At 41.4% G+C, this 21,889-nt stretch overlaps 1 protein-coding gene across 2 annotated transcripts in view; it reads left to right on the top strand.

Moving 5' to 3' along the window:
* The first annotated feature begins 2,661 nt into the window (after positions 1-2,661).
* STPG4 (sperm-tail PG-rich repeat containing 4) overlaps positions 2,662-21,889 on the top strand; it is a 38,105-nt gene continuing 18,877 nt past the window's right edge. For both annotated transcript variants that reach the window (XM_028139973.2, XM_028139974.2), the window contains exons 1-5: positions 2,662-2,737; positions 5,994-6,053; positions 7,149-7,406; positions 17,626-17,690; positions 18,176-18,230. In XM_028139973.2, the coding sequence (XP_027995774.1) occupies positions 2,702-2,737; positions 5,994-6,053; positions 7,149-7,406; positions 17,626-17,690; positions 18,176-18,230 (474 nt within the window). In that variant the 5' untranslated portion in view covers positions 2,662-2,701. The remainder of the gene's footprint in view (positions 2,738-5,993; positions 6,054-7,148; positions 7,407-17,625; positions 17,691-18,175; positions 18,231-21,889) is intronic.

Below are 21,889 nucleotides of genomic sequence, written 5' to 3'. Positions count from 1 at the left end.
CATAGCAAAAGCTTGCCAAGCTCTACTTAGTGCTGTATCATGAAAGAAAAATGCTTGTTACGATCACTTTTAAACTTTTCCCAGTGGTATTATGTAATACAATGTTTTCTTAGGACATTTTGTTTATCCTATATGCTTAATCTATTTTATTGGTGAAGTCCTTGAAATCATTGACCCATTATGCTGTTTCTATTTTTGGTATACTCAAGCTATTTTCTCTTCTAGATGTTCCCTTGTGTGGGTTTCTGGACTTCTCTGTACCTTTCATCATATTATTTTAGTCTCTAAGGTACCAGTTCCTAGTCTGCTGAGCAATTTTCTTGAAGAAAATGATTCACAGTGATGGACTTGATTAATCTTACATTTGTGAAAATTGATTTTTGCTTGCCTCTTGGCCTTACAATTCTTGATTTCAAACCTGGTGCCTGGTTATTTTTTCCCCTTCTATAATTTTTAAGGTTATATTAAATGAATTTAGAATCCCATTATTTTAAGAAAAATGGAGTTCTCTAGTCTCTTGCTACTCAAGTTGCCCACAGAATCACCTGAAAGCTTCTTAGAAATGCAGAATCTTCCACCTTGCCCCAGAATCTGAATTATTGTATATTTTAACAAAATGCCCTGATGTTTGTATACATTAATTTTTTAAAAGCACTGCTGTAGTTAATCCTATTTATATTTATAGAGTGGAAAACTGGTCATTTATTCAGTAATTTAATCCTATATTCAAAGGCTAAGAAGATAAAACCTGTGTTTTAGATATGTTTAAAATTGGGAACAATTTATCACAATGAATCCTCCAATAAAGATAGGCACAAGGGTCCCTTTGGGCTACGAGGGATTAAGCCAAGGGACTTCTCAGAGAAGTTGACCTTTGAGAGGCTGTACCAGGCTGTCAAAGGAAGGCTAGCATATGGGAGACCGTAAAAGTGTGGAAATGGCATGTTTGGGTTTATAAGTACAGCTGACCCTGGAACAACATGGATTTGAACAGAGTGGGCCTACTTAACACTTTCCCCCCGAAAATGTATAGCCTTCCATATTCCTATGTTTCACATCCACCGATGCAGGGAGCCAGTTGTATGCATTGTTCTAAGTCATGTTATATATAAGGACCATAAACATCTGAGGATTTTGGTATCCATGGGGTTCCTGGAACCAATCCCTTATGGATACCAAGGGACTGTAGTTAAGGTTTTGGGGAGTCAAAAGTTATGTATGGATTTTCAGTGGCTTGGGGTCTGCACCCCTAATCCGGTGTTGAAGGGTCAACTCAATACATCAAAGCATGAGCTGCTGACAATTGTAAAGGGGAAAGGAAACAATTGTAAATTTTGTTTTTGTCCTAAAGGTAATGATAGTCCATACTTACTGAAAACATTGTGCCAGACATGGTTCCAAACATTTCACTCAAGTTAATCTTCATTATCGCCTTGTGGGGAGGTACCAGTTTATCACCTTTATAGACAAGCACAAATCACAGCAAACGTAGCCAGTGCTCACCCTAGCCTTCCAAGTTCTGGTAGAGAGGAAGGAGAGGGATTCAAGAGTGAGGGAGTGCAGCAATGGAGGGCAAGTTAAGAGCTGGAAAATGCCCATTGTATTTGGCCATTGTATCATTGGTTAGTTTAGCAAGTGCAATTTTAATGGAAAGGTGTGTGTGCATGTCCGATTAAGATGATTTTAGGAAAGTATGGGAGGTGAAAGAATGGAGTCTACTCTTGAAAGTTTGTAAAAGGGAGCAGAAACTTCGTGGTGGTCTGGACAGTGGGGCACTGGAGTCAGACCTGGACTTGAACTCTGCCACTGCTGTATGATGCTGAGGACACTGTCCAACAAAGCCTCTCCTCACTCTTAAAGTGGGATTAATGCCTATTTCACAGGGTTGTTATGAGGATTAATTAAATTTATGTGAAGTATATGGAACACTGGTACTCCACAAAATGGAATTATTAAGGTTGAGGGGAGGGTTTGTTTTTAAAGATGAGAATGTTTGTAGGTTGAGACGCTACATCAAAAGAGGTTGAAAGTGAAAGGGTCTATACTGGTAGGAAAGGGTGGTCTGTGGTTTCTCAGTGAATCCTGTTGGAGGGTCCAGTGCTTACACCACTTCCAAAAGGCTAGAGAAGTGACACCTACAGAAATTCCATCTGGAAACAATCTCAGAAAGTGCGTGCTAATGCTGATTTTTGCTTTAAAGCTAGGTATGCCTATCAATCATTCTGCCCCTTTTTCTGAAGAAAGGGGAGTGGGGGTAATTTGCGAAAGGGCTGATGGCGATTATGGTATGTTCAAGCCTTTACAAACCGCCTTTAGAAGTCACAGCGCAGCCCAGGACGGGTGCTCAGTTGGTTAGAGCATCGTTCCCAAGCCCTAGGGATGTGTGTATCTGGTATCTGTCTCTTGTCTCTGTTACTGTCTTTCTGTCTCTGTCCTCTCTCTTCCTCTCTCTTTAAAATCAATAAATAAAATTTAAAAGTCTTGGTGCAGATACCTGAAGGCTTTCAGGCGACTCCTCACGTGTGCGTGCCCGAGGCTAAGCGCTGGACTTCAAAACAGTGGGCCCGCCTGCCTCCCCTCCCCCACGGGAGAAAGACTGGGGTGGGGGGAGGAGGCTGCGCATGCTCGGACGCAGCTCTCCCCCTCCCCCGTCTCCTGGCAACAGGACTCCAGTCTTGGCCTTGGCACTGCGGAGGTCGCAATGGACCAGCCAGATAAGGCCGTCACTTCTACCCCAGTAAGGGAAGACTTGGGGCATGGCGGGTCAGTGGTCACGGCCGCTGTAGTGCCATTCCCCTCTGACGTGCCCAACTACCGGTCCCCTTCGCCCCTCTCTTCCGCCAAAATGCCACCTCTAGTCCCAGGCCTTTGCACCCCTCCTGTCCTCTCTTCTCTCTCTGTTCTTACCACCTTGTAGTCCTTTCTTCTGACCTCTGAGTTGTACTTCATTTTATTTCCTCTGCCCTTGCTACTCCCTCTTCCTCCCGATTGATTGCCCTTTGTTACCTGTATTTTCCCTCTTCCCTACTACTAATGCTGGAGACCACTGCTTTAATAGTGATTAGATTTCTTTCATTTCCTTCTAACGAGAGAGTGTTTTTGTTGTTGTTTTCAGTCTATGAACACGTTTTTGAGTTTAGTATTTATAAAATATTTTAAACTACCTTTGTTTAGTTTTTAAATTTGGGCTAAGGATGTTTAGCCTATCTTTTGTAAAGTCATTCACCCCTAAAGCGAATTTGAAGTGGTAGATGGGTGGAGTTTAGAACACCTGCCTTGAGCAAAACAAAGCAGCAGCGGCCAATCACCTTCTTTTGGATATATATCATGTTTACTTCTCCCTTGTCCTTCCCAACTCATTTTCCTGGCCCAGGTAGAGGTGGGAGGCCTGTCTTGACATGCCTGGGAAAGTTCGATTTCTGTGACTATAAATGTGCAACAGAGAACATTCAATATAAATCTAACAAAGGCAATAGATAGGAAGAAATTCAGGCTAGTGTGTATGAAACAAGGCGTTTCTTAGAGAAATGCACATATTACATAGTAAACCTAAAGCCAGGGGTACTCAGAGTAGATATAAGTTGCTAGACAGGAACAATTATATCAGTTTTGCTAATTTGATAGTTTATTATTTTTAATGTATTGTTTGAGATAACCCATATTTTGTACTAATAACAAAAACATTGTAAGTGAAAGTAGAAATCAATATTTTAATGATTTTACTTAGTGGGAATAACACAAAAGGAAACACTGAACAATTGTGTTCTGTTAACAGTGAAGCTGAATCAAATGTGGAAAAATAATAAAAGGGTATAGAGTACTTATTAAGGAAGACAAGAGTGTCCTTGGAAACTGAAGAATACCAAAATAAGCTGCTTCTTAACTTGGCAGATGAGATGTTAAAAATAAAAGCTACCATTTATTATGGAGCACTGGCTGTGGGTGCAAGTGTTTATATGTACAACTAGAGGCCCGGTGCACAAAATTCATGCACAGAAGGGGGCCCTCAGCTCAGCCTGCATCCTCTTGCAATCCGGGACTCCTTGGGGGATGTCCGACTGCCAGTTTAGGCCCTGTGGGATTGGGCCTATACTGGCCGTCAGACATCTCTCTCTCAATCTGGGACCACTGTCTCCTAACTGCTCGCCTGCCTGCCTGCCTGCCTGATCGCCCCTAACCACTGTGCATCCCTGCCTGATCACCCCTAACCACTCGCCTGCCTGCCTCATCGCCCCTAACCACTCTGCATGCCTGCCTGATGCCCCTAACTGCCTCTGCCTTGGCCCCCGCTGCCGCAGCTTAGTCCAGAAGGACGTCCGGAAGGTTGTTCGGCTGTCTGGTCTAATTAGCATATTACACTTTTATTATTATAGATGCCTTATGCTCATGCCTTATTTTTTTTTAATTTAAATTCTTTATTGTTGAAAGTATTACATATGTCTCCTTTTCCCCCCATTGACCTCTCCCCGGCTGCTCCCACTCCCCAGCACATGCCCTCATCCCCCTACTGTCTATGTCCATCCCTGATGCCTTATTTTTATCCTCCTGAGAGGAAGTGGGGGTTCATAAGGGCCAAAGTAATTTGCCTAGTGCTCTTTAGCTAGTAAGTGGCAGAGCTGGAGTTCAAGCCCAAGTTTGTCTGGCTCCTCTATCACTCTGACTCTTCAGTGTCACAGCTAGCTGGACAAGCTGAGAGAACCAGCTGTATCAGATTTATGATATATATATATATTTAATGTATGTGAACCTAGGAAATAGAAATTGGCAATGTTTGCCACATCTCCAGGAATTTGTATCTCAGTATCACATTAATCTGATGACTACACATTTTGACCTTGAGTTCCCAGCACAGACACCTGAGCCACACATATTTTTTTAGGGTAAAACATCCAAGCAGTTTTGATTCATTAATCCTTATAAAGGCACACAGCAGCTTCATTAGAGATTTCCATTTTCCTCTTCGGTTTGAATGTGGAGTACTAGGAGAGCCCTTTGCATGCCAGGGTACAGGAAGCAGAGCTGGCACCCCTGCACTGCTGCCTTCATTTACCTGCTAGAAGTAAAAATGAGTTAAGTGGGAATGATCGCCGCATATATTTTCTCTCTTCCTTTTGAATGGACACAACATAGCATCAGACCTTATGTTACAGTCACCAAACAAACCCAAGAGAGTTGTTCACTTTCGTCGGCAAATACAGCGCAGAGGGCGCTGTCTACGGATTGGGACCTCATCAAAGAGGAAGGGGTGGATGCTCATGTCCTTTATTGCTTTCTTTTCAATTTAGGTTTTCTAAAGCCTCTAAAACATCTAAGGGCAAAATATCTACACAGTTCTTGGCATCAACATGTGCCATGTCCCCCAGGTCATCCTTGTCTGAGGATGAGCTCTCTTCACCCACTAACGTAGGTAGAAGGACTGAACCATAAATCTTAATGACAATTATGATAATACAATTTTGATTTACACAACTCTTTCCTTCCCAAGAACACCAAATTTTGTCACATCTAATTATCCTCATGGCACCTCTGTCACATGGGGATGTTTATTGCTCTAATTTTCCCAAAGGGAATTTAGATATTTAAAAAGCACTTAAAATAATAAAACAGCAATTTAAAGAACTATTACAGGCAAAATTGATAACAATGTTTTTATTTGAAGTCAGACTGACAAATTTGGTGCAGGTATTTTAAAATATATATATTTTATTGATTTTTTACAGAGAGGAAGGGAGAGGGATAGAGAGTTAGAAAGATCGATGAGAGAGAAACATCGATCAGCTGCCTACTGGGGATGTGCCCGCAACCAAGGTACATGCCCTTGACTGGAATTGAACCTGGGACCTTTCAGTCTGCAGGCTGACGCTCTATCCACTGAGCCAAACCAGTTAGGCTGGTGCAGGTATTAATTAATTTAAGTAAATATTTTATAAGTTATATCTAACTTCCAGGGATCACCTCTCAAATGAATAAGCATATTTTATGTTTGTTAATAGAAACCAATCCGGAAGCGATCATCTTTTGAAAGAGAAGGATGGTGGAGAGTAGCATTAACAGTATGTACATTGTCATTATTTTCTATTCATATTATTCTTATTCCCATTAACATTTGATTAAGTCCGTCTTACCATTTAAATCACTAACAATTCATAGGAGAATAATAGGCTTTATTTCATACTTATAATTTTAGCATCAGCATGTGAATGAGAAACTAAAATTTCAATTTAAAAGCTTGGAAAAGTAAAACAACTCTGGAAATCTAGTTGTGTTACAAAATATCGAGGTAAGCTCAACCTAGTTTATGACCTTGGTAAGAGGACACAAGAAAGAAAAAGCATACATTCCTGAGAGGTTTTTGGGTTTCAGTTCTTATCTTACTTAGCACAGAGCCTGTGATAACTTTTATCAGTGAACATGGTCGGCAAGGTAGTAATAGATGAAAGTAAAATGACCAGAAGATGCCCCTCTCAGGAGACACCGTTTCTATATTGCAGAAATGGTTCCTATGCACACCCTGCAATAACAGGGGGCCCCGTGGCCAAAGCCTTCTTGGAATGGAACTCATTGTAATGGTGCAGCTGAGCTGAGTGCTCAGTGGAAAGATGGCCACAAAGCAGCAGTGACTAAACTTTCAGGTTTGGCTATTTAGCCACATTGCGGTTGGGATTTGAAAGTACCCAACCCCTTATTGGACTCATTGGACAGGATGCTCTGCCAATTCATCCTCCGCCTCATGTTATTATCCTGTAGCTTCCCATTTAAGGGCTAGACAGAAACATGTAGCATCTACTAAGCAGAAGTAGGATAATTTTTATTTAGTCAAGAAACTACATTTCCGGTCTCGTTAGAGGCCTGAAATTTATAACCAAATTGAATCTCAAGTTTAAGTATCTGTGAAGGTACCTTTTAGGAAAAAACCTCAACTATAGCCATAACCCATTGGCTATTACTCAGCAGCTGTCTCAGAAAGGAAATAATCATGATTCTCTTAAACGATTGTTCTGTCCAGAGTGTGTACTGTATTCTAATAGAATTTTATTAAACTGTAAAACTAAGAGATACTGCTTAGGAATGACCCTTTCAAGAATGCTGCTTTCGGAGATGTTGCTGGTTTACACACTGGTCTGAAAAACGATGTCAATTTTCCACAGAATACTCCTATCCCTGGCACTTACCACTTGAAAACGTTTATTGAAGAATCCCTATTAAATCCAGTGGCAGCAACCTACAATTTTAAAAATGAAGGAAGGAAAAAACCACCTCTTGTGCAAAGAAACAATCCAGTACTAACGGACCTTCCCCCGTACATGCCTCCCGACTTCTTGGACTTGTTGAAGAAGCAGGCGGCAACTTACTCATTTAAAGACCAACCGCGGTCAAGCCCCAGCTCACTGGTTTACAAAGATCAGGTAAAGCCCTACTAGCAGCTGGGAAAGCTACCAAGAGCCTTCAGGAAAATAGTCTACATAACTTGGAGTGTATCTCCCCCGGGACAAAGTAACAACCTTTAGGATGGATTATTTTCTGCAGAAATCAAACAAGGGCTGCCTAATTTGCAAATATGTCCTGCAAGGGAATCTTGGCAGGATTCCCCCAACTGGGGAGCCTCTGGGATCTTATCTGTGGTTGGCCCACGCTTCTGGTCTTTTCAAGCAGTTTACACAGTGTACTCTCTCCCTCTCTCTCTCTTTTGTTTTTTTTGCATAAAGATTAAAAAAAAATTCTTATTGATTTTAGAGAGGAAGGGGGGGGAGAGAGAGAGAGAGAGAGAGAGAGAGAGAGAGAGAGAGAGAGAGAGAGAATCATTGATGAGAGAGAATCATTGATTTGGCTGCCTCCTGCACCCCTCCACACTGGGGATATAGCCCACAACCCGAGCGTGTGCCCTGACTGGGAATCGAACCGTGACCTCCTGGTTTACAGGTCGACGCTTAACCATTGAGCCATGCTGGCCGGGCTGTACTCTCTTAAAAAGAAAACTCTGCCTTTCAGTGAGTGAGTACCCTTATTAGAGCGTGAACATAACTATATGCCACAGGGAAGCTTTCCCCAAAATTTCTTGTAGAAATGAGCACTGTGGTACCAGGAAGGTAAGATTCTTCTCTCAGGTCCACCAGTTCATTCATAACATCGATAATAATTGCTATGCTTATGGCCCTGTGCCAGGCTCTATGAAGGGAAGATGTCCCTGACTTGCAAATATTTAAGTAACAATGCAAGAGCAAATATATCAAATGCTGAGATAAATAGTGTGGCAGGAAATGCCAGGGGAGAGTTCAGTGTAGGCTGGATTGAAAAGTTGGAAGGTTCCCTGGATGAAGTAGGACTCAAACTAGACCTTGAATAATACATGGCACTTATGTGGCTCTTAATAGTTTACTGTGAGCTTCTACATATATTCTCTTAGCAGTTCTTCCCAGGCACTCTGAAATAGGTAGAACAGATGTTAGCCCCATTTTACATGCACGTAAACTGAGGTGAATAGAGACTAAGTTACTTGTTCAGTGGCAGAGGAGTACTTTGAACTGAGGGCTTCTGATCCCCGATTCAGCCCTCTTTTTAACTACCCTGTGCCTCTGGCCATGAATAAGGGTCAGGTCAGGGTTTGGATGGGTGGAACCCAAGAGCTGTGTCTCAAGGGAGGGGCATAGCACTGTCAAGGCCTGTTCCAGGGACTGAGTTATGACTTGGACTTTGTTTCTTGGGACTTTGGGCCTTAATATCTCCCATTTGTAAGGAAGCTAGTAATAGTATTAGCCTTCACAGCCTTGTCAGAGGATTGCTGAGCAGAAATGCATTGTAACTGGAAGTTGAATTAAATACAGTGGTTGTAGCAATTATTAGGATGAACGAGAATTTTCCCCTGGGAGGAGCGCATGTTGTACGCAACCTGTAAACCCATCTTATTGTTTTGCAAAGTATAGCTTTGGAACAGGACAGAAAGATAAAAGTTCACTGGGTAAGTCTTATCCTAGTCACTTCAGTGGATGAATACAAACACTAAATTTTACTTAGACGTTTATGGCTTGGTATCAGGTCACCATGCTTCATGTGAAATAATTCTGGCCAAGTTCCGGGGCAAAACCCTTCTTCCTTATTCTCCACCACCATTTACTTCCCTTCTGCTTCATCTTGTCTTGCTTTTAGGGGTTTCTGAGGGTAGGCCAAGGCTCATTGTTGAAGAGAAAACACAGAAGGTTGGTATTAGGCAAAATTTAAGGCTTTAAAAGACCAAAAGAATTTGGCTTACCCACAGGGATGGACAGAACCTTCTGAAAACATATTTTTCTTGTTTCTTTTCTTTCTCCTCTCTCTTCCCACCTCCCACAAAGGATTGAGCTCCAGAAACTGGGAGAATTACATGTTTTCCTAATTTTCTGTTTCAAAGGTCTATGACGGTATATTCACAGAAGGAGAGCTACCCAGATGTAATATTGTTTACTCACCAATAAAACTCATAATTCTGATTTTTTAGTGGCAGAATTCAGTAAAATAATAATTCAAATAATTTGAGGTAGATATAGTACATATTATTATTATTACTTATTAAGATAGAACAACATTCCCTCAAGCTTCAGAATTTTTAATAGAATATCCACTTTATACCTCATTAGGGATGTTTATTACTTGTAAGAAAGTATTTACTATTTTTGTTCTGAAGCATGTAACCCAACTAGAGAATCTGTATCAAAGAATCTTATCATATACTAGGGGCCCGGTGCACAAAATTCATGCACTGGGGGTGGGGGCCCCTCAGCCCGGCCTGTGCCCTCTCGCAATCCGGGAGCCCCGCCCACCCGCCGCAGCACTGTGGCCAGTAGCCTGGGCATCCCTCTGCGGGGTGATCATGGGGCGATGGCAGGGCCCCCGACCAATCGCATCACACCCTCCTTGGCACCAGTGGGTGTCATAGCGTGATCTTCTGGAGTCTGGACAGTTGTTCTGCTGTTCATTGCATATTACACTTTTATTACTATAGATATATTTGAGTGTGTGTGTGTGTGTGTGTGTGTGTGTGTAAGGGGTTAGGGGTTGTAAAGGATAAAGGGGGCCAAATATATGGGGACAGAAGATAATTTGTCTATGGGTGGTGGGCACATAATGCAATATACAGATCATATATCATAGAAATCTACACTTGAAACCTATATAATCCATGTAATCAATGTCACTCCAATACATTTAATTGATAAAAGAGAGTATTGGAGATGGTCCTAAATTTTTTAAAATAAATTTTTCTTACCAGAGAAATAATACATTTTTATTGTAGAATTATATGTACAAAAGTGGAACCATCTCTCTCCATATATACAGTTTGTGACCTGCTTCTCCCCAATGTTGCTGTCATCCACTAACCCCAGGGTTACTCCCACTTATTTCTGAATGATTTTAGCTCCCTTCTCTCCCTGCCACCCTTTCCACTACTCCTGTCATCATTTCAGTACACATGCAGATGACCTTCCAACTATCTCCCTTCTCAGTTTCTTAAACTCTCCTCTATCTCAGCTACTCACTCCTTGGATTTTTTTCAAGACCAATAATTTCAACCCTGCATAATCTCAACTGCATGCACCCCACTCTGACCACTCCTAATGTTTAGCTTCACTCACTCTAGTATCCCAGCCCCACCACCAATTTTTCTGTTCCCCACAATCTATAATCCATTGATCCTACTTGCAAAGCTTAAATCCCATAGTTAGTCATCAGAGTTACTCCCAGCATACGCCCTCAGTTCCCTTGCCCCTGATAGCACATCTCACTTGTTTGTCAAAGCCACAAACCTGGGTAAATCTAACTCTCTGGGGACTTTGTACCTGCATCCATGTTGCGGAATGACTGGCCTCATTTTATAGTCTTCACCTCACGTGGGCACTGAATGGACTTCCCTAGTCTGTTTACCTCCCACTCTCCTGGGTGCTTTATCTCACCTCTCTCCTTTCCAAATCCCTGACACCTCCACCTCAATCCTCCTTATTTTTTCTTCTCAGCCTTTTTGTAGGTTCAGCCCCTTCTCCCCGCCCCAGGCCCCCAGACCGCTTCCTCCTCTACACTTACTCCCGCTTTGTGCTCACTCCCTTGGTGATCTCATTTAGTCTTTGAGACCAATCGGCTTTGAACACCAATTCTTTATGATTTCCAAATTATATCTCCTGCCCAGACTTCTTTCTTGAATTCCAGACTTGTATATCCAACTGCTCTTTTTTTACATTTCTCCACTTATATGTCTAATTCAGGGTTTCTCAACTTTGGCACGACTGACATTTTGGATGGGATAATTCTTTGTTGTGGGGGTCTGTTCTGTGCTCTGTAGCACGTTTAGCAGCATTCCTGGATAATTAATGCCATTAGTTAATTAGATGCCAAGAGCAGTCCCCCTCTCAGTTGTAACAACCAAAACTGTCTCCAGACACTCCCCTCCTGACTGGGAACCACTGGGTTTAAATCTTTGCAATAGTGGGTGTGATCTCTGAGGGGTCGTTCTCAGAGTCAGCAGTTCTAGTGTGAACTGGCTTTATTCCAGACCTCCTCTCTGACTCCTCCTCCTCCCTCTCTTTCTGCCGGACTGGCCTCCTGGAAGCTTCCCAACTTTGCCACTCCCATCTCAGGGTCTTTGCACTGGATCTTGCCAGCTCACTGACCTTTGTTAGCCGTGTTTATAGCTGTGATAAAGATATCTCTGAAGACTGTTAATTTGAAAGTGCTCCATGGTACCACCAAAGGGATTTTCAACAGGGTGGTTTTTCATTGGGCAAGGCATTGATTGGGCTGGCAAGTGATACTGTAGGGAACGCAAGATTTAAATGTTGGGATAATGAAGAGCAAAACATAGGTAAGAGGGAGCAATTCATTGTACCAACACCATTTAAATAAAAAAGTGACCTTGAAAATTGGCTTATTTAGCAGATATGTTTGAAACTGAATTCTCAAAGAGCAAGTGTCACATGCAAATATGTCAAGGAAGTGGCAAATGAAAATGGATTTTGAAAGATGGTTACAGAAAATTTATCTCAGGGATTGGGAGCCACTGTAATTCTTAGTTCATTTGGAGCTGATAACGATTCTAAGATGCTGGTAAATTTACAAATAATATCAGTGTTATCTGCTTTATTTCCAGTTTTGTTTACCTTGCCTCCTTAACTTGTTCCTGCTTAAGTCTTTTCCACTATCTGAGATCAAGCTCACACCATCTCAGCTCCAAGGATGTCAGGAGTGTATAGCAGTGTTTTAATAGAATATCTCCTAAGATAGACCAAAGAAGTCTGAAGTGACTCTACAAGGTTGCACAGTATATGATTTTGTCTATATGGAAGACTGAATAAAATCAGATATTGGATAACCTAAAAAAAAAAAAAAAAGAACAATATAATTGGTATCATTAAGCAGGCTTCTTTTTGAGAAGGTCCTATATTGTTTATCTCTCATTCCATAAAGAAGTCTGAGCAGTGAGTCAGTGATACTTCCATACGACACAAAAGACTTTACTTCTCAGAAAAAAAAGATACACTTGAATTTCTACCAATAGTACCTACAAAGTATTGCACCTGCCAGCCCTTCGGCTCCATTCACCTTATGATCATTCCGACAGGGCTTCTAACACATTGAAAAAAATCTCTTTCCTTCTGTCCCACCTATTTATGGATTTGGTTCTCAGAATGTTGTCATACCAAGAGCCTAATAAGTAGGGTTGGATTTTTTCACTTATTCTGACCTTGATGGTGTTGGTACAACAGAACTGAATGAAGTATCCACACTTATAGCATCCTGTCATATTGTATGGCTACAAGCTATTGCAAGATTTCCGAGTGCCTAATCTACATGGACTGAAACATTAACTAGAATCAGGTATTTTTATGGGCACGTTGTCTAGATTCTTTGCGCCTCATTACAAATGAAGAAGTGACACACATCTGTGGGAATTGGGAAAATATGTGTTTATTAAAAATCTCCAAGGACAGCGGAGCCACCCAGAATAGTTTGCAACAATGTGCAGAGAAACAGTCGTTTCCATAAGGCAGCTGACTATTCACAACTTTATGGGGGGAAAAGCCCTCTCTCAGTAATATTAAATAGCAAAGAATGGCCAAGGCAAGCAAAGAAAGACAAATACAGAAGCGACGGGGAACCAATACTCCTTTCTAGACTAGTGCTGTCTAAGCGTTTTTCCCGTAAGTACTTTTATGTAGAAACTCTCTGTGATTGCTGAGTATGCATAGATAAACAGCTGCTTTAAGGGTGTTTTTGTTTTCTTCACTTTTCAGTTCTCTTCTTTCTCCTTCTGAGTATGTGTGTATATGTACATAAGAGAGTAAGCAAGCATGCGAGAGCAAGCATATAAAGCATACACGCACTATTTAAAGTAAATAGAAAGCCAACACCCACATAACCATCATCAAAGTCAAGAAATTTAAAAAGCCCCTGCTTAAAATACATTTTCCTGCTTCCACACTAGAACAACAAATAATACCAGTGTTTCCTGGCTGTTTATTTAATGTCAAGTGAACAATTAACAAGGCACAGGTGCGTCAGGACAATGTGTGTATTTTATCATAAAATTTGTATTTACTGCTATTGTCAGTGTAGCTACAACATCTGCCAATACACTCAAAATTGTGTGCTAATATGTGAATGGAAGCAGCAGGGTGAGCTGTATTAGCTGATCTTCCATGGGGCATAGAATGCCAGCATATGGATGCCTTATTTTGAAAGCCTGGGGTTGAGGTCGGGGGAGTGGAGGGGATGGGCAGCAGGGACAGGCTAGAAGAGGTCAGTGGGGAAAAAGGGGGACATATGTAATACTTTCATAAAGATTTAAAAATAAAATTAAAAAAAGGCAGCATTGTATTTTTATTTATTTATTTAAAAATATATTTTATTGATTTTTTACAGAGAGGAAGGGAGAGGGAGAGAAAGAAATATCGATGAGAGAGAAACATCAATCAGCTGCCTCCTGCACACCCCCTACTGGGGATGTGCCCGCAACCAAGGTACATGCCCTTGACTGGAATCGAACCTGGGACCCTTGAGCCCGCAGGCTGACGCTCTATCCACTGAGCCAAACCAGTTAAGGCAGCATTGTGTTTTAAAATCTGATTTTAAAATAATAGAGGGTAGGGAGTAGATTGCTCACTTTGGGAAGGATTCTTCCTAGGATTTTATAATATAACTAGAGGCCCGGTGCACATTAAATCGTGCAGGTAGGGTCCCTAGGCCTAGCCTCCTGCGATCAGGGCCATCTTCTGCCCATTTGCCAGTCTCCAGGCTGAATGCCACCTCCGCCACCAGGTGCCGTTGGGATCGGCTGCTCTGGGGCTCAGGTCTGCAGGAAAGTGGGCGCCGGAGACTTTACCTCCATGCACCTGCACCAGGCCAGCTGCTGATGGAATGCCCTGCCTGCACTGCTGCTGGGGCTTGAGGCGCTGACAGAGGCTGCAGGGCATGCCCACGACCTACATGTCCCAGTGTGAGCAGCTCTGAAGAAGTGGTCAATACCACCTCATGGCGTTTGTTTGTTTTGGTCGTTTGGTTGTTTTGGTCGTGTGACGCCTCTTGGCCTTTTATTATGATGATTGCTTCCTACCAGCTCCTGCAATAGAAGGAATTCTGGAGGTTGGGTCAGTCTTCCTGGCTTCTCATTCGGCTTCCTCCTCTCCTTCCCTTCCTTTACATATCCCAAGCCCTGTGCTTACCAGTTCCTTCTACTCCCTTACTCATGCACCTCTGAGCTAAAATCCATAACCCAGGGACGATGGAGCCACCAGGTAGTTTGCAGCAAGTTTGACAATGGGCAGAGAGACAGTCTCTTCTGCAATGTTCCTCCTTAGAATACCTTCCTGGCTCCCCTCTAGGAAGTTCCTCTTTGCCTTTACCATCTTCAGATCACCCAGTTGGGTTTATTTATCTCCCCCCAGTTTTATAGATGTATAGTTGACAAAATTATATGTATTTGAGGTGTACAACATGATGATTTGATGGTGAATATATTGTGAAATGGTTACCACAATCAAGTTGATTACCATATCCATCACCTCACATTGTTATCATTATGTGTATGCATGAGAACATATAAGCTCTATTCTCTTCGCAAATTTCAAGTATACAAATACAGTATTATTAACTATTGTCACCATGCTGTACCTTGTATTCCCCAGAACTTATTTAGCTTATAACTGAAATTTTGTACACTTTGACCAACCCCCATCCCTACCCCAGCCCTGGGCAACCACCATTCTTTTTCCCCCCACTGGCAACCACCATTCTATTCTGTCAGGAGTACAGGCTTTCTAGTCAGGAGTACAGGCTTTCTGGTACAGAATTTCTAGATCCACATATAAGTGATACAAAACAGTATTTGTCTTTCTCTGTCTGGCTTATTTCACTTAGCATTATGCCCTCTAGGTTCATCCATGTTGTTGCAAAAGGCAGGATTTCCTTCCTTTTTTATTGAATTATCGAATTATCAGGGGTGGGTGGCGGGAGGACCGGGCTGGCTGAATTATCAAAAAATATATATTTTTTTCAGTTATTTATACATCACATTTTCTTTTCCATTCATACATCAGGGGACACTTACGTTGTTTACATAGCTTAGCCATTGTGAAAAATGCTGCACTGAGCATGGGAGTTCAGATGTCTCTTCCAGATACTGATTTCGTTTCCTTTGGATATATACTCAGAAGTGGAATTGCTAGATCGTATGGTAGTTCTATTTTTAATATTTCAAGGAACCTGTTTTTTATAATGTCTGTACCATTTTACATTTCCACCAACAGTGCACAAGCGTTCCCTTTTCTCTACATCCTCACCAATACTTGTTATCTCTTGCTTTTTTATAATCGCCATCCTAACAGTTGTGAGGGGACATCACATTGTGGTTTTGATTTGCATTTCCTTGATGATTAGTGGTGTTTCAGCACCTTTTCATGTAACTGTTGGCTATTTGTTTGTCTTCTTTGAAAAAAAAAAAGTCTATTCAGGTCTTTTGCCCAATTTAATTGGATTATTTTTTGGTTATTGAGTTGTATGAGTTCCTTATATATTTTAGATATTAAAACCTTATCAGATACATGGTTTGTAAATACGTTCTCCCATTGCTTACGTTGCCTTTTTACTTTGTTGATTGTTTCCTTGGCTATGCAGAAGCTTTTTAGTTTGATGTCTTCCCACTGCTTTATTTTTGCTTTTGATGCATTATTTTCCTCTTTTTCCTAGTAGTGTCATATTAAAATAAATTATTGCTAAGACTAATGTCAAGGAGTTTTCCCTATGTTTTCTTCCAGAAGTTTAGTGGTTTCAAGTTTTACATTTAAGTGTTCAGTCCATCTTGAGTCAATTTTTATGAGTGGTATAAGATAGGGGTTTAATTTTATTCTTTTGCATGTGGATATCCTGTTTTCCCAATACAATTTATTGAAGAGACTATTCTTTCCCCCATGGTGAATTCTTGCTGCCCTTGCCAAGATAAGTTGATTGTATATGCATGGATGTTTCTTGGGGGGCGGGGGGAGAGCTTTCCATTCTGTTGCATTGGTCTATGTATTTGTTTTTATGCTAGTACCATACTGTTTTTATGACTATAGTTTTGTAATATAGTTTGAAATCAGAAAGTGTGATGCCTTCAGCTTTTTTTTTTTTCTTTCTCAAGATTACTTTAACTTTAGGCTCTTTTGTGGTTCCATATAAATTTTTAGGATTGTTTTTCTGTATCTATGAAACATGCTATTGGAATTTAAAAAATATTTTTTATTGATTTCAGAAAGGAAGGGAGAGGGAGAAAGAGATAAAAACATCAATGATGAGAGAGAATCATTGATCAGATGCCTCCTGCATGCTCCACACTGGGGATTGAGCTCACAACCTAGGCATGTGCCCTGACCGGGAATCGAACCGTGACTTCCTGGTTCATGGGTCGATGCTCAACCACTGAGCCACACTGGTTGGGTGCTATTGGAATTCTTATAGGGATGTTATTGAGTCTATACATTGCTTTGGGTAGTGTTAATTCTTCTCATCCATGAACTTGGGGATATCTTTCCATTTATTTGTATCTATTTCTTTTTTCTAACATATTTTTATTGATTTTTAGAGAGAGAGGAAGGGAGAGGGATATATAGAGAGAAACAATGAAGAGAGAGGAACATCACCGATTGACTGCCTCCTGCACGCACCCTCACTGGGGATTGAGCCTGCAACCTGGGCATTTGCCCTAACCAGGAATTGAACCAGCGATATGTTGTTCCTGAGTTGATGTTCAACCGCTGAGTCACACTGGCTGGGCTTCAATTTCTTTCTTATAGTTTTCAGTGTACAGATCTTTCACTGCCTTAGTTAAATTTATTTCTAAGTATTTTATTGTGTTTGATTCTATTGCAAATGAGATTGTTTTCTTAATTTCTTGTTCAGATACCTGCAACTTTACTGAATTTATTGATTAGTTCTAAGAGTGTTTGAAATGTGAATATCTGTGGAATGTTTTGAAGCTCCATCTTTGAAAATGTGCCATTTCCACTGTTAAAATAAAGAATAAATTGTATAATGTTGTATGCTCATAAAATAAATGACAGATAATAAGATAAAGTGAGTTTAAGATCTGTATTAATCTATTATTGGTGTCCTGTCCATTCTGTGTAGTCAGTTAAGCTTTCACCAGGACAATACAATCTACTTCCTGCACCAGTTCCCAAGTATGCTTCCAGGTAATTATATACTTATTAAGTTACTTTTTTTTTCTTAAAATCTATTTTTATTTATTTCAGAGAGAAATAGAGAGGGAAAGAGAGATAGAAACATCAATGATGGGAGAGAATCATTGATTATCTGCCTCCTGAACAACCCCCACAAGGGATTGAGCCAGCAACCCAGGCATATGCCCTTGACTGGAATTGAACCAGGGACCCGTCAGTCCACAGGCCGACACTATCCACTGAGCCAAACCAGCTAGGGCTAACACAGTATTTTGTTAACATTGCAATATCTTCTCTCTTATTAAGTTACTTTTAATCATTTCACTAATGCCTTTCTATATACAGACTTAAGAATCAATACTAATGGCTTTTAAACTTTATATATGCCCATTATGATTAGCATTCTTAAATACTTAATGATAGGGAATAAATTAACAAAGATCCTCACATTAAAAAATAAATTTAGGAAATTATATATTTTCTTTTTTTTAATATAGGAGCTTCGTATTTCGTTCTACAGTTCAAAGATTTCCGTCATCCTACTTCACTCCTGTAAGTACATTGTAGACACTTAACTCATGGTGAATTTGATGTTTAAAATATGCAATGATTCCTTTTGATATATCAAGATTAACATTTTGCTCATTGGCGTAGATAAGCAATGGATGATTATATCATTGATTTTAAATATACTTATGGTATATCCGAAGCTATACTAGGGATTTCAAATGTAAGGTAACCATTTGTGTCAATTTACTTTTTTAGGTCTTGACTCACATCACCTCAGTGAGGTCATCCCTAGTCTCCTGTTCAGAATTTCCTATCCCCCTTCCTTCCTTTATTTTCCTCAAGAGCACTCATCACTGCCTGATACACTCACTGCATTAAAGTTTGACCTATCCTGTTTTTATCTGTCTCCCTTCCTAGAATGTAAGTTTCATGGAGGTGGGGATATTTGTTTGTTGTTGTCCTGTATACCCAGTACCTAGAAGAATGACTGACACATAGTATTCGTTGAATTAACTAAGTAATAAAATCATCAGCGATATTCAAATAGCTCATTCTATTAACAACAAAAAGAAAAAATATCTCTAGGTTCTTTTATTTAAAAAATGTGAAAATGTTTTCCTGTTTCTAAAAATTTCCAAATATATATACATGAATTATGATAAAAACGAACTCTTTTAGATAAGTAACCAGTAGAATGCCAAAAAACAAATAATTATCAAAACATTTAGAAAGATAAGAAAATATGAAATTATTTTGGAACAATGTGATGGACTATAGTTATTTATTTGTAACTAGAAACTTCGGGGTAGGGGGAAGGAGACATACAGAAAACATCTGAAAGAGTAATTAAGATAACTGAACCGAGCTCTGAAACAGACACTAGGATATAGAAGATTTATATATTTGAGAAAGATGATAGGAGAAATCCATAGGGAAAGGAAGAGACATTTTGTGTTAGACAATTGTTAAATAACTTGGAAAAAAACATGTTAGAGTCTTTCTACCACATATTAAAATAAATTCCATATTGATTAAATAATTAAATAATTTTGAAACCATAAAACCAGGAGAAAATATATTAGCATATATCTAATTTTAGGATAAGGCAGATAGATTTTCTGACATAATAGCATGGATGAAGTACAAAGGAAAAGAAATATATCAGATTATATAACATTTTAATATTTTAAAATATATTTTAGAAAACAAACTGTAAACAAGTTAATAGGCAAATGCCAATTAGAAGTATGTTCAACATACATGGCAGATAAAGAGTTAGTGGTGACCTTATCTAAAATTCGCTTAATCTATGGGGAAAACACCAGTAGAAAGTAAAACAGATAAAGCCACAAATAGATAATTCATAAAGCAAGAAATTCAGATATCCAACAAAGGTGAAAAAGTTTTGATGTCACTAACACTACAGTGTGAGAAACTAAAAGGCTGATTGAAAGCTTGCTATATGTGGGTGGTGTGGTGGACTAAATAATGGCTCCCAAAGATGTCCCTGACCAAATCCCCGGAATCTGTGAATGTTACCTTATATGGCAGAAACTTTGCAGATCCTATTTTATAATAGACAAATATGCAAATTGACCATACCTCCGACAGACCCACAAGCCACACCCACAAGCCACGCCCATTAGCCAATCAGAGCGAGTATGCAAATTAACCCAAACCAAGATGGCTACAGCCACAGAGAGCAAGGTTTCCTAGGTAACAGAGGAAGCCAAGCTTTCTGCCAGCCGTTGCAGGCCTAAGCCTCCACTCAAGCTACAAAGTTTCAATTATAGAAGGTAAACAAATTCAAACAAATGGCGGCAGAATGGAGCTTGAGAGAGCAGGCCAGGGTTGCCGCCGGCAACAGGGGAAGCAAAGCTTTCCACACACCCTGGCGGGGCCCACCCGCTTAAGGCAACAAAGTTTCAATTATAACCCCAACACAAATGGCTTCCGGCCCGCCTCGGACGGAGCCGCAGGCTTGGCTCCGCTCCAGGCTACAAAGTTTCAATTGTAGAAGGAAAATAAATTCCAGATACCAGAGCCTCTGCTTGCGTTGCCAGGGGGCGTGGCCGGCCTGCAAACCACCACAGGCCCCTCGCTCAGGCCGCCCCATGCCCCAAGGGAATCCCACCCTGATCAGGGACACCCTTCAGGGCAAACCAGCTGGCCCCCATCCCTGTACCAGGCCTCTATCCTATCTAATAAAAGAGTACTGTGCAGATTGATCATCACTGCAACACACAATATAGCTTCCCCCATGTGGTCAAAGATCCTGCCCCCATGTGGACACAAGATGGCCACCACAAGATGGCCAGCAGGAGAGGGCAGTTGGGAGGCACCCGGCCTGCAAGAGAGGGCAGTTGAGAAGGACCAGGCCTGCAAGGGAGGACAGTTGGAGGTGATCAACCCTGCAGGAGAGGGCAGTTAGGGGTGACCAGGCCGGCAGAGGAGGGAAGTTGGGGGCAAACAGGCTGGCAGCAGAGTGGTTAGGGGGTGATCAGGCTGGCAGGAAGAAGTGTTTAGGGGCAATCAGGAAGGCAGGCAGGCAAGCAGTTGGGAGCCAGCAGTCCTGGATTGTGAGAGGGATGTCCGACTGCCCGTTTAGGCCCGATCCCACCGGTGGGGTCGGGCCTAAACGGGCAGTCGGACATCCCTTGAGGGGTCCCAGATTGGAGAGGGTACAGGCTGGGCTGAGGGACAACCCCCCCTCCGTGCACGAATTTCGTGCACCGGGCCTCTAGTATGATTATATTAAGGATCTTGAGATGGAGAAATTACCCTAGATTGTCTCGTGGGCCCTAAATGCAATCACAAGTATCCTTATAAAAGGTAAGGAGAAAGCAATGTGACCATGGAGGCAGAAATTGGCGTGATGTGGCTACAAACCAAGGAAGGCAGCCGCCACCAGAAACTAGAAGAGGCAGAGAATGGATTCTCCCCATGGAGTCTCCAGAGGTAACATGGCCCTGCCACACCTTGATTTTGGCCCAGTGAAACTGATTGTGGATATCTGGCCCCCAGAACTTTGAGAGAATAAAATTCTGTTGTTTTAAGCCACCAGATATATGGTAATTCGTTGCAGTAACCACAGAAAACTAATAAGGTGGGGATTATTTCCAGGTGGATTTCACAGTAGATGGATGCGATGAGGACCTGGTTTTCAATTTTGGTAGACCATAATTGTTTATATCTGTAGGCCTTTTCTCTTGGACCCTTCAGTTGCTTCAAAATGACTCCTTAGCCTCCTGCCTGGGGTGTAAGCCAGTTGCCAGTTCTGGGAACTGAATAGGGGAAGGGTTGGAGGTCTCACCATTTGTAAGGTTTCGTTCACTTAATTCCTGTCTTCAGTAAAGGCCCCTGTCCTCACAGTGCCTGGGGCTCCTGAGTCCAGATCTCTGGCACAGTCTCCCCATAAATGAAACCCTCTGTTTCCTACAGGGATGTGGGATGGGTAGCTACCTGACTGCTGGGGATGAGGTGAGCAGGGACTTGGGAGAAGACGATCAGCAAATCCTGTTTTCAGCTCCACTCTCACCTCCATCTCATAGGTGCCTGATGCCTAAAATTCCTGAGCTTCTCTTAGGTTCTGTGGAGCCTGCTTCTCCTTGGCAGGCCCTCTCCGGGCACTGGGCCTTCAGCTTTCTCCACCTGGCCACGTCAGGTTCTCTTCCTCCTAACTGCTTCACATCTTCAAAAAT

This window comes from Eptesicus fuscus, chromosome 16 (genome assembly GCF_027574615.1).
Source record: "Eptesicus fuscus isolate TK198812 chromosome 16, DD_ASM_mEF_20220401, whole genome shotgun sequence".
In the NCBI taxonomy this organism is placed as follows: domain Eukaryota; kingdom Metazoa; phylum Chordata; class Mammalia; order Chiroptera; family Vespertilionidae; genus Eptesicus; species Eptesicus fuscus.
The sequence above is the reverse complement of the archived record's forward strand: the minus strand, read 5'-3'. Positions and strand labels throughout refer to the sequence as shown.